The sequence below is a fragment of the Salvelinus fontinalis genome, unplaced genomic scaffold, assembly GCF_029448725.1.
Source record: "Salvelinus fontinalis isolate EN_2023a unplaced genomic scaffold, ASM2944872v1 scaffold_0248, whole genome shotgun sequence".
Classification (NCBI taxonomy): domain Eukaryota; kingdom Metazoa; phylum Chordata; class Actinopteri; order Salmoniformes; family Salmonidae; genus Salvelinus; species Salvelinus fontinalis.
In genome coordinates, this window is record NW_026600457.1 from 190,591 (window position 1) to 204,117 (window position 13,527).

General features: G+C 44.2%; 1 protein-coding gene across 1 annotated transcript in view; it reads left to right on the forward strand.

Moving 5' to 3' along the window:
• Positions 1-13,527, forward strand: part of LOC129844911 (dynein axonemal heavy chain 2-like) — a gene marked incomplete at its 3' end in the record, with an annotated part of 76,943 nt that overhangs the window by 13,479 nt on the left and 49,937 nt on the right. The window contains exon 9 of the mRNA XM_055913070.1: positions 7,023-7,180. Coding sequence (XP_055769045.1) covers positions 7,023-7,180 — 158 coding nt within the window. The remainder of the gene's footprint in view (positions 1-7,022; positions 7,181-13,527) is intronic.

Genomic DNA, 13,527 nt, shown 5'->3' on the forward strand with positions numbered 1-13,527 from the left:
AGACTCCATGAGGGTGGTATGAGGGCCCGACGTCCACAGGTGGGGGTTGCGCTTACAGCCCAACACCGTGCAGGACGTTTGGCATTTGCCAGAGAACACCAAAATTGGCAAATTCGCCACTGGCACCCTGTGCTCTTCACAGATGAAAGCGGGTTCACACTGAGCACATGAGCAAATGTGACAGACGTGACAGAGTCTGGAGACGCCGTGGAGAACGTTCTGCTGCCTGCAACATCCTCCAGCATGACCGGTTTGGCGATGGGTCAGTCATGGTGTGGGGTAGCATTTCTTTGTGGGGCCGCACAGCCCTCCATGTGCTCGCCAGAGGTAGCCTGACTGCCATTAGTTACCGAGATGAGATCCTCAGACCCCTTGTGAGACCATATGCTGACACATGCACATTTGTGGCCTGCTGGAGGTCATTTTGCAGGGCGCTGGCAGTGCACCTCCTTGCACAAAGGCGGAGGTAGCGGTCCTGCTGCTGGGTTGTTGCCCTCCTACGGCCTCCTCCACGTCTCCTGATGTACTGGCCTGTCTCCTGGTAGCGCCTCCATGCTCTGGACACTACGCTGACAGACACAGCAAACCTTTTTGCCACAGCTCGCATTGATGTGCCATCCTGGATGAACTGCACTACCTGAGCCACTTGTGTGGGTTGTAGACTCCGTCTCATGCTACCACTAGAGTGAGAGCACCGCCAGCATTCAAAAGTGACCAAAACATCAGCCAGGAAGCATAGGAACTGAGAAGTGGTCTGTGGTCACCACCTGCAGAATCACTCCTTTTTTGGGGGTGTCTTGCTAATTGCCTATAATTTCCACATTTTGTCTATTCCATTTGCACAACAGCATGTGAAATTTATTGTCAATCAGTGTTGCTTCCTAAGTGGACAGTTTGATTTCACAGAAGTGTGATTGACTTGGAATTACATTGTGTTGTTTTAGTGTTCCCTTTATTTTTTTGAGCAGTGTATATTTTATATTTGAGATTCTTGCCTTGATGACTGCTTTGCACACTCTTGGCATTCTCTCAACCAGCTTCATGAGGTAGTCACCTAGAATACATTTCAATTAACAGGTGTGCCTTGGTAAAAGTTAATTTGTGGAATTTCTTTCCTTCTTAATGCGTGTGAGCCAATCAGTTGTGTTGTGACAAGGTAGGGGTACTATACAGAAGATAGCCCTATTTGGTAAAAGACCAAGTCCATTATTTGGCAGGCACAGCTCAAATAAGCAAAGAGAAATGGCAGTCCATCCTTACTTTAAGACATGAAGGTCAGTCAATCCGTAAAATGTAAAAAACGTTGAAAGTTTCTTCAAGTGCAGTCGCAAAAACCATCAAGCGCTATGATGAAACTGGCTCTCATGAAGGCCTGAAAAGCTCCTTGCCATTGGAAAAACTATCTGCAGTGATAAATCACGCTTTGCCATCTGGCAGTCCGACACACAAATCAGTGTTTGGCGCATGCCAGGAGAACGCTACCTGCCCTAATGCATAGTGCCACCTGTAAAGTTTGGTGGAGGAGGAATAAGGGTCTGGGGCTGTTTTTCATGGTTCTGGCTAGGCCCCTAGGTTCCAGTGAAGAGAAATCTTAATGCTACAGTATACAATGACATTCAAGACTATTCCGTGCTTCCAACTTTGTGGCAACAGTTTGGGGAAGCCCCTTTCCTGTTTCTGCATGACAATAGTTTGTTTAGATCGGTGTGGAAGAACTTGACTGGCCTGCACAGAGCCCTGACCTCAACCCCATCAAACACCTTTTGGATGTATTGGAACGCAGAATGTGATACAGGCCTAATCCCCCAACATTAGTGCCTGACCTCACTAATGCTATTGTGGCTGAATGGAAGCAAGTCCCCGCAGCAATGTTCCAACTTCCAACATCTAGTGGAAAGCCTTCCCAGAAGAGTGGAGGCTGTTATAGCAGCAAAGGGGGGACCAACTCCATAAATAATGCCCATGATTTTGGAATTAGATTTTTGACGAGCAGGTGTTCACAAATTTTTCGTCTTGTAGTGTATTTAGAGTTAGCGATCTGGTGTTTTGAGTTTCCATCTCCTCAGGTGGTGAATTAGCACCAATTGAATTAGACCTATATATACTATTAGTGCACATAAAGATGAAGGAAAATTCTGGAGGCCTGTTTTGACAGTAAAATATAAAAGAAATAGCCTAATTGTCAACCCAAAATTCATGACAATCAATGGATTAAGTTGCATATAAATATATTTTAATCACGCATTCCTGCTTGGGCGATGTAGCAAAGTATTTATTAAATACCTTCTCAGTAGTCTATTGTACTTCTAAGGCCCTATACATTTTGTTAAAAAAGTATTCCTAATTCTGTTTTCTCCATTTAGTTTTCCCCAATTTTTTGTTAGTTTTTTTCTCTCTCAAAATCTCACTTTTTTAATAGAAAAACAACCAAATTGGATGTTGTATGTCCACAACAATGCTTAAACCACATCAGGAGACCGCTTTTGAGGTCTGGGAAAAATTGAAGAAATTAAGATTTATGGGTGTAGTTACCCTTTGAATTCAACAGGATTGATGCAAATAATCATGTTATCATTCTGCCAGGTAGGCATAGGCTACTTTGTAGTTAACATTTAATTAAGAAGGATTTTGGGTACCTTTCCATCTACCAGAAGGCTTTCTCCTTATCCCCGCCTATATGTACATATCTACCTTAAATACACCATTATCCCTGCACATTGTACATTTGGTATTGATACTGACCCTGTATATTGCTTCCTATCTTATTTCTCGTGTTTTCTTGAATATACACTGAACAAAATATAAACGCATCATGTAAAGTCTTGGCCCCATGTTTCATGAGCTGAAATTAAAAATCCCAGAAGTTTACCATACGCACAAAAAGCTTATTTCTCTCAAATTTTGTTCACAAATTAGTTTATATCCGTGTTAGGGAGCATTTCTCCTTTGCCAAGATAATCCATCCACCTGACAGGTGTGGCATATCAAGAAGCTGATTAAACAACATGATCATTACATACTGTAGGTGCACCTTGTGCTGGGGACAATAAAAGGCCAGTCTAAAATGTGCAGTTTTGTCACACAACACAATGCCTCAGATGTCTCATGTTTTGAGGGTGTGTGCAATTGGTATGCTGACTGCAGGAATGTCCACCAGAGCTGTTGCCAGATCATGTAATGTTAATTTCTCTCTCTACCATAAGTTGCCTCCAATGTCGTTTTAGAGAATGTGTCGGTACGTCAACCGGACTCACAACCACAGACCACGTGTTGGGGAGTATTTTCTTCTGTAAACGAAAAACGAATTCTGATTGGCTGTGCCTGGCTCCCCAGTGAGTGGGCCTGGCTGCAAAGTGGTTGGACCTATACCCTCCCAGGCCCAGTCATGTGAAATCCATAGATTAGGGCCTAATGAATTTATTTAAATTGACTGATTTCCTTATATGAATTGTAACTCAGTCAAATCTTTGAAATTGTTGCGTGTTGCGTTTATATTTTTGCTCAGTATTTATATAATACTAATAAGTTCAGTACATTTTTGAATATTGTGGAATTCCGTTTTAATGTCTGGATTCAGTGATTCTGTCTGCATTCTCCACAACACAGATTTTTATAGCGCCCTACACTTATTAATAAAGCATTGTGAATGACTTGATAATGACTATGTAAGATGATGACTCAAATATATTCTGTTGTGTGACGCTGCAAAAAAAGTTAGTGGCACCAGTGCCTGGTGGAGCCCCTCTTTCAAAGTCACGATATCTTTTCTTCTTGCCACGGTAGCCAAAATAATGGGCAAGTGGTCATTATTATACCAGAGGTCGCGTTAATATCTTGCTGAGTTTTTGTAAACGCAGATCTAAAATGCTTCTTATTGTAATTTCTGCTCGGCATCAGACACATTTTGTGCTTCAGTTGCAATTCTCCGCTTGGATGAGAATTCACCAAAAGGCATTCTTATCAGCAGACAGCACTCTGACTGATGGGGTAGCTACTTTACTCTGCTACTTTTCTCAGTGTAGCCCACTTTTCTCCAGTAAGATGCAAGTATATCTTCAAGCAAAACAGTTCTACGATAAACATTAGAAATATAATATCCATGCATTGTTTTGGCAAAAAAAGACCTTGCTTTTTCATTGTAAGCTCATTTACTTGTGTGGCTGCCAGCCAAATAGTGCTGCACTTCTGTTGTCATCTGATGAAAATTCAGCTATTTTCTGGCGAATGTGTTGCACTAATGTGTTTTCTGGGAAGGAAGTTGCACGCCCCTGATCACTCTATTGAAGCAAAACAACGCTGTTGAGCCTACGCAGGACGGGATTGAAATTGCTTAATTAACTCAGGAACCACACCTGTGTGGAAGCCCCTGCTTTCAATATACGTTGTATCCCTCATTTACACAAGGGTTTCCTTTATTTGGGCAGTGTGTTGTCTTCTCCTTTCTTCTTCCTCCTCTCTCTTTCTCTCTCCATTTTTTTCTCTCAAAGAAAAAAAAAATCATTATTAACTCATAAGCTGGTTAATGCTCTAGCACTCTCCACCTTCAGGCCAAATGATCATTTCTGTCATTTACATATCAATTTAATTTCCGGTGTTTTTCTCTCTCTCCCCCTCCTTCATTAAAAGCGGCATTCGCTTGGCGGTGTAATCAGCCTGTAGAACACATTTTCCTGGTGCCGTGAGCACTCGAACACACGCACACGCACATGCAAACACGCACACGCAAACACGCACACGCAAACACACACACACACACACACACACACACACACACACACACACACACACACACACACACACACACACACACACACACACACACACACACACACACACACACACACACACACACACACACACACACACACACACAGAGCAGGGCGGCTCAGCTCCCCAGCCCGCTGTTCCTCTGTCAGGATTAAACCACTGATCAGAGAAATGAAAGGGAAGCTGTCATTCCACATACGCCACTATATACATCATCCCCAATAATTACTCTCCTCCCTTTGACTCCTTCCTCTCTCTCTCTCTCTCTCTCTCTCTCTCTCTCTCTCTGTCTGTCTCTTCCTCTAACTCTCTCTCTCTGTCTGTCTCTTCCTTTCTCTGTCGCTCTCTCTTCCTCTCTCTCTGTCACTCTCTCTCTTTCTCTTTCTCTCTCTCTCTCTCTGTCGCTCTCTAACTTTCTCTTTCTGTGTCTGTCTGTTTCTCTCTTCCACCCTCTTTTTCTCTCTCTCTGTCTTTCTCTTTCTCTCCTGTCCCTTCTCCCTCCTCTCTCTCTCTCACACTTTTCTCTCCTGTTTCTTCTCTCCCTACCCCACTCTCCGTCCCTTCCTCTATATCCTACCAGTGCTTATGTGAGTGTGACTGTCACGACGTCCGCCGAAGTCGGTCCCTCTCCTTGTTCGGGCGGCGTTCGGCGGTCGACGTCACCGACCTTCGAGCCATCACTGATCCATTTTTCATTTTCCAATGGTTTTGTCTTGTCTTCCTTCACACCTGTTTCCAATCCCATCAATTACATGTTGTGTATTTAACCCTGTGTTTCCCCTCGTGTCCTTGTCGGAGATTGTGTGATTGTATGTTTGTGTATTATTGTTGGTGCGCGACGGGTTTTGTACCCACTTTTTATTATTTTGTCATTTTGGTTTTGGAGTTTTGTGAAGCACTGATTAAACAACTCCGTTTATACCAAGTTCGGTTCTCCTGCGCCTGACTTCCCTGCCACCAACACGCACCCATTACAGTGACAGACAGCATAGCGATGGATGACTGACACCAAAGCACACCACATTAAATAGGTGGAATTATTATTCATTCCTGGTGGAATTATACACTACCCCTTTAAAGCATAGCATTTTCTCTCTCGCTCTGCGTGGTATAATAATACAAACCACACCTGCATCAAGAGTCTGAGCCGGCCAGGCTGCACAGAACAGATGTAGATCTGCATACATCTGGTGCGATCCAACCCTGGAGGGGGACACCAGGGCCTTCAACCTGGCTTTTTAGCGCTATGAATATGAAAAATCATACATACTCCGAGGAGAACAACATGTTACACTTGGACTGGAGACTTGGAGTTGAAAGAGAGAGAGGGAAGGGGAAGGGGGGGATCTGTAGATTATTTTGATGAATTCCACAGATGAGCTTTTGTGTGTGTTTTTCTTGGCCAAATGACTTGACCAGGAATTGTTTTAGTCTACAACTAGGAGCCCTGAGTTTCTCCTGGTGAGGCTACATCATGGTAACTAGGAGCCTGAGTTTCTCCTGGTGAGGCTATATCATGGCAACTAGGAGCCCTGAGTTTCTCCTGGTGAGGCCACATCATGGTAACTAGGATCCTGAGTTTCTGCTGGTGAGGCTACATCATGGTAACTAGGAGCCCTGAGTTTCTCCTGGTGAGGCCACATCATGGTAACTAGGAGCCTGAGTTTCTCCTGGTGAGGCCACATCATGGTAACTAGGAGCCTGAGTTTCTCCTGGTGAGGCCACATCATGGTAACTAGGAGCCCTGAGTTTCTCCTGGTGAGGCCACATCATGGTAACTAGGAGCCTGAGTTTCTCCTGGTGAGGCCACATCATGGTAACTAGGATCCTGAGTTTCTGCTGGTGAGGCTACATCATGGTAACTAGGAGCCCTGAGTTTCTCCTGGTGAGGCCACATCATGGTAACTAGGAGCATGAGTTTCTCCTGGTGAGGCCACATTATGGTAACTAGGAGCCTGAGTTTCTCCTGGTGAGGCTACATTATGGTAACTAGGAGCCTGAGTTTCTCCTGGTGAGGCTACATCATGGTAACTAGGAGCCTGAGTTTCTCCTGGTGAGGCCACATTATGGTAACTAGGAGCCTGAGTTTCTCCTGGTCAGGTCTAGTAATCAGGATAACTCAAGGCTCTATACATAACTCAAGGCCTAAGTCATTTCTACTCATGTATTACACAAGCCGTACTGGTAATGTGGTGTCTTGCGTCTTGCCTCTGTTGTTGATGTTGTCGATCATTTCTGTGTTGTTGTTGTTCCAGATGAGTAATGAGATTATCCGGCTGTGCTGCAGAGATATCTCCCTGGACAGGATCTTTCAAGGCTATGTGGTGTCCAGCAAGCAGACCCTCAACGACTGCATTCAGTGCTGCCTGGCCTGGAAGGAGCTTTACCTGCACGCTTCACAGCTGCACCACAAGTAAGGACAGACAGACACACACACACACACACACACACAACCCAAACGTGTTTTACACAGCAAATGCACACACACACATTTACATTTGAGTCTTCTAGCAGACGCTTTTATCCAGAGCGACTTACAGTTAGTGCATTCATATTAAAATAGCTAGGTGGGACAACCACATATCTCAGTCATTGTAAGTAAATATTTCCTCAACGTAGCTATCAGCAAAGCCAGAACTAGTAAGAAGGAAAATAGTCGAGTGTTAGTTCACGAAAGGCTTATTTTTTATAATTTTCTGACACACACACACACACACACACACACACACACACACACACACACACACACACACACACACACACACACACACACACACACACACACACACACACACACACACACACACACACACACACACACACACACACACACAGACACTGAACAATTAATCAACATCACTCACTAATAATTGCATGTGTAATGACACTTAATCCAAGTTCCTACACCTTCCTGCTGAACGTAAAGCTTATAGACGTCCCTTCTCTTCCTGAGGAAAACGACAGTGTCTCCTTGCTTAGTGATGGCAACACTAATACGCAGAGGAGCTACTGTAGCTCCTCTGCGTATTGACAGCAGATGAGAGCAACCTCACTTCAAAGTGATGGCGAACGCACGAGGGAATGACAGCACCTCACTACAAATAGCGTAGCAGCTTGTCTGTCTCCCAGCTTATAAAGGAGCTTTTGCGTTAAGTTACATCAGCTTATCCTATAGGGGAGCTCTCTTGTGGAGTTTCAATGAGCAGCTTGACAAGGTGAATGACAACGCCTTGCTCAGATAATAAGTCTTAAAACTGAGCAGGAGAGTTCGCCAACAGTTTCTTCACCTGTTGGTTTCAGTAAAGTTGGGCTGAGAGTGGAGAGGGACTGAGAGTGAGAGAGGAGGGAGATTGAGAGAGAGAGAGTGATAGAGGGGGAGAGAGAGAGAGTTCCAGAAAGACAGTTAGAGTGAGGGAGAACGAAAGCGGGAACTTTGGTTGTTTCCTCTCAGTTGTCAGTCAGTGAGCTCAGCCTCAGCTCAGCGTTGTCAGGCGTGGTAGTGGGGGAGGCTAGCTTCACTTCATTATGGCCGCCAGGGTGTGTGATGTGTGATTGCTCTGAGAGCCTCGAGGCCCCAGCTTTTTCAATGGTAGCACAGAGGCCAAATGGTTCCACACGCACACACACACACACACGCACACACACACACGGCTCCAATACTCCTCAGGGCCCCTGCCGTCCGCACGGGCGATCAACCCCATCCACCCAATTAAAGAGAGTTCTTAGTTCCCGATCAATGGAGGGGGAGAGGGGCGGGATGGGAGCGGAGGTGAAAGCCCCATAGCATAGCTGATGACTACAGCATTTACTCTCTCTATGATACTCCTCTGTACCCTAGTGACTAGGCACTAGTCTATAGTATAGGGTGGGACTGGTCCAGCCAAACATGGCTCTAAAGCACCTCATGAACAGACCCATTTAGAGACATACATTCGGAAATTATTCAGTGCATTCGGAAAGTATTTAGACCCCTTCACTTTTTCCACATTCGTTTTTTTCCGTCATCATAAGTATTCAGAGCTATTTTCACGTCTCTCCAGAGATGTTCGATCGGGTTCAGGTCCGGGCTCTGGCTGTGCCACTCAAGGACATTGAGAGACTTGTCCCGAAGTCACTCCTGCATTGTCTTGGCTTTGTGCTTAGGGTCGTTGTCCTGTTGGAAGGTGAACCTTCGCCCCAGTCTGAGGTCCTGAGCCCTCTGAGGCAGGTTTTCATCAAGGATCCCTCTGTACTTTGCTCCGTTCATCTTTTCCTCGATCCTGACTAGTCTCCCAGTCCCTGCTGCTGAAAAACACCCCCACAGCATGATGCTGCCACCACCATGCTTCACCGTAGGGATGGTGCCTTTTGGCAAACTCCAAGCGGGCTGTCATGTGCCTTTTACTAAGACGTCTACCATAAAGGCCTGATTGGTGGAGTGCTGCAGAGATGGTTGTAATGTTTGATGCTCTCAGTGATCCCTTCTCTGCCACCTATCCAGTAGTATCATACACAGGGTTTGTTTAGGGATTCATATTGGAGTCAATAGCCCTGCCATACCTACAGTACCAGTCAAAAGTTTGGACACACCTACTCATTCCAGGGTTTTTCTTTATTTGTACTATTTTCTACATTGTAGAATAACAGTGAAGACATCAAAACTATGAAATAACACATTTGCATTCATGTAGTAACCAAAAACAGTGTTCGACAGCTCAAAATATGTGTTATTTCATAGTGTTGACGTCTTCACTATTATTCCACAATGTAGAAAATAGTAAAGAATAAAGAAAAACTCTTTAAAGAGTAGGTGTGTCCAAGCTTTTGACTGGTACTGTACATTGAGGTTAGCCATATCACCTAATACTGTATCTTAGCATAAGACAGAGCTGCTGCGATGTGGTTGTGTGGTAACTTCCTGGGAGACAAGTTCAGTATAAGAGTGGGGAGTTGGAACCGTTTACAGCCAAGAATGTTTCCGACCCAAGTAATGTCCTTTCACTATTCCGTTATCTTTGAACTGTGGTGCCTCTGTCCGTCTGCGAGATAGCCACCGTTAAAAAAGGAAGCACATTCCATCAGCTCTCTCAAGACGGCCATCCCCGGCTAGGTGAGGATAAGAGAGAAGGGGGAGGAGGGGAGTAGGGTGACCACATTGTCCCGGATTGTGCGAGACAGCCCCGCATTTTGGCCCTGTGTCCAGCGTCCTGCAACCAAATAATCATGTCCCACATTTTATCAACAAATTCAAACACCACTAATTTAGAAAGAAAAGGTTGATTTTTCCCGTATTTCATTCGTACATTCCAACCTGTCTCTTGCAGTCACTTTGCGTTCATGGATAGATGTATATCATAAGGATGTTCATGGATAGATATATATCATAAGGATGTTCATGGATAGAGATATATCATAAGGATGTTCATGGATAGATGTATATCATAAGGATGTTCATGGATAGATGTATACCATAAGGATGTTCATGGATAGATGTATATCATAAGGATGTTCATGGATAGATATATATCATAAGGATGTTCATGGATAGAGATATATCATAAGGATGTTCATGGATAGATGTATATCATAAGGATGTTCATGGATAGATGTATATCTTAAGGATGTTCATGGATAGATATATACCATAAGGATGTTCATGGATAGATGTATATCATAAGGATGTTCATGGATAGATGTATATCTTAAGGATGTTCATGGATAGATATATACCATAAGGATGTTCATGGATAGATGTATATCATAAGGATGTTCATGGATAGATGTATATCATAAGGATGTTCATGGATAGAGATATATCATAAGGATGTTCATGGATAGAGATATATCATAAGGATGTTCATGGATAGAGATATATCATAAGGATGTTCATGGATAGATGTATATCATAAGGATGTTCATGGATAGAGATATATCATAAGGATGTTCATGGATAGAGATATATCATAAGGATGTGGTACTGGTGATGTTCAATACTTCTCCAATAGTTGTTGAGATCGAGAGATAGGCCAATGTCATAGGCCTATCGTTAACCAATCATTTTTCAAATCCTTTCCGGCAAAATTCCAGCTCAATTTGGAGAGGACAGTTAGGCCCAACTACTTACAGAAAGTGTGCTTCTGACTAAGAGCTACAAAAGTAAGTAAATAGCCTCATTAGACTGAAAGATCGGCTATAAGCTAATTTGGTCAAACTTGTGAGGCTCTCCATGTTTCTCATTCGTTTCTCATTCAACACATTTGCTGCTACTTCACTCAATCCCGTTTTAAAATCTCCCTTCCTGTTTCACATTCCCTGAGACCAACCAGAAATGTTTCCTTGGTCACATGTTCCCAGATTTGTATAAAATAGCCGCACATGTCATAAGGTGAATGCACCAATTTGTAAGTCGCTCTGGATAAGAGCGTCTGCTAAATGACTTAAATGTAAATGTAAATGTACATGTGGTCTCTCCTTTCTGCATCACCACATTTTGTGAGAAGGGGTGCAGTGCTGCCAGAGCGCATCAAGAGCGTCCCTCCGCCACTTCTCACAATGGTGCCCGTTAAGTAAGGTTAGATCAAAGCTGAATCAATGTCTTGGAAGATCACCTAATAATTAAAGTAGTATTCTACATAACACAACCAAATGAAAAAGCGTAGTATAACGTTACTGTCACACCAAAAACACCACCTGATTTTACCACCTCATTACTCGCCATCTGTAAATATGAATAAAATGGTTAAATTATGAGCCTAGTTGGTTTAGACATGGAAAAAGGCAGAAACTTTCCCGCTACCCATGAATGGCTGAGATAATGGATGGCAGGACATGCCAAGAGATGACTTTGGATTGGTCTGCCATGTAGGACGCTTCTGTCTATAACATAGACTCAGTATGTGTAGGTATTTCTTTGTAGCGCAGCTTTTTTTTGAAAGATATCACTAAGAGGGCCAAGTTTTGAAATCAGTGGAATGCCCGGTGGAAGCAGAGTATGACAGCTAAGGAGATGCAGAACATTCTGGCGTTTGATTGCAAATGTGGAGGGAGTCGAAAAGTGAACACAGAAGGCTGTTGTATAAAACACCTGTCGCCGGATTACATCTTCAAACTAAGGGCAACCAGTATCTCTACTTGCACACTCATCTTCTGCACATCTATCACTCCAGTGTTTAATTGCTAAATTGTAATTATTTCGCCACTATGGCCTATCCCTGCCTTACCTTTCTATTGTGTTATTGTCTGTACATTTGTTTATCCCATGTGTAACTCTGTGTTGTTTTTGTCACACTGCTTTGCTTTATCTTGGCCAGGTGGCAGTTGTAAATGAGAACTTGTTCTCAACTGGCCTACCTGGTTAAATAAAGGTGAAATAAAAAAAATAATATATATATATTTTTTAAACACGGCATCCGTGACAGAGAGGGAGAAGTAAAGTTTGGCATGCAGATGCCGTTTGAACGTTTCACCGTAAAACGTGAAGAATTGTCATTCACGATTGACAGTGATGATGACATCATTTGAAATGAGGTATGCCTAACTTGGTGTTTGAGGTTTTTAAAAATATTAAATGTTCTTGAGACTGTGTGGGCATAGGCAGACGTTGCAATTGGACGATGCATTTCCGGCACATTCTATAATTATATTCAGTAGGCTACATCTGTCGGGGGGAATGCAAATGTCCCGCAAAATCGTCCTGTTGTCCCGCGTTTGGGCATTTTAAATGTGGCCACGCTTGAGGGGAGGAGTGTGGAGGGGAGCTAAGTAAAGAAATGCTGATACATTTACAAGCTCGTTAAGAGGGCCAGGTTCAGCATCTCTCTCTCTCTCTCTCTCTCTCTCTCTCTCTCTCTCTCTCTCTCTCTCTCTCTCTCTCTCTCTCTCTCTCTCTCTCTCTCTCTCTCTCTCTCTCTCTCTCTCTCTCTCTCTCTCTCTCTCTCTCGCTCTCTCTCTCGCTCTCTCTCTCGCTCTCTCTCTCTCTCGCTCTCTCTCTCTTTCTCTCTCTCTCTCTCTCTCTTTCTCTCTAGTCAGATATCACTCTGAGGCTGTCTCCCACACAGCCAATATCACAGTCTATACTGGGTTCAGCCATAGGGCATGGAGAGAGCCAAGGAGGAAGGGTTGAAGTGAGGGAGAGAGGCAGAGGAGGAGGAGGCCGGGTGAGTGGGAGAGAAGAGGAAGAGAGGGAGTAGGGGAGAAAGGAGGGGGGGGGAGTTGGAAAGAGGAGGAGGGATTGAGAGAGTGAAAGGCGGGTTCTTAGGTGGCTGGAGCCTGTTTTAACACTTAGGATTCCTATCTAGGAGAGAGTCAGTGTGTTGCAGTGGGGTGTAAGCGTCTGCCCTAGGAAGCAGTCCCTAGCCTTGTGTCTGCAGACTGAGCCCAAAACACACACACACACACACACACACACACACACACACACACACACACACACACACACACACACACACACACACACACACACACACACACACACACACACACACACACACACACACACACACACACACACACACACACACACACACACACCCTGCCTGTAAGAGAGAAAGCCCAGTGATGTGTGTGTGACTGCTTGCCTGTCTGTCAGCCACCACCTTGACTTCATAAAGCAATAAACCAGGTGCTGAAGCCCTCTCTCTTTCTCACACCAATCTAACACTGAGGGGAGAGAGAGAGTGTCGGTGTGCAAAATGCATTAAGACAGAGGATCGATCAAAGTTTAGACTATAAGAGAGCTATGTGGGGACGGCCAAGAATCGAAGGGCTGCGTTTCTGGTCAGA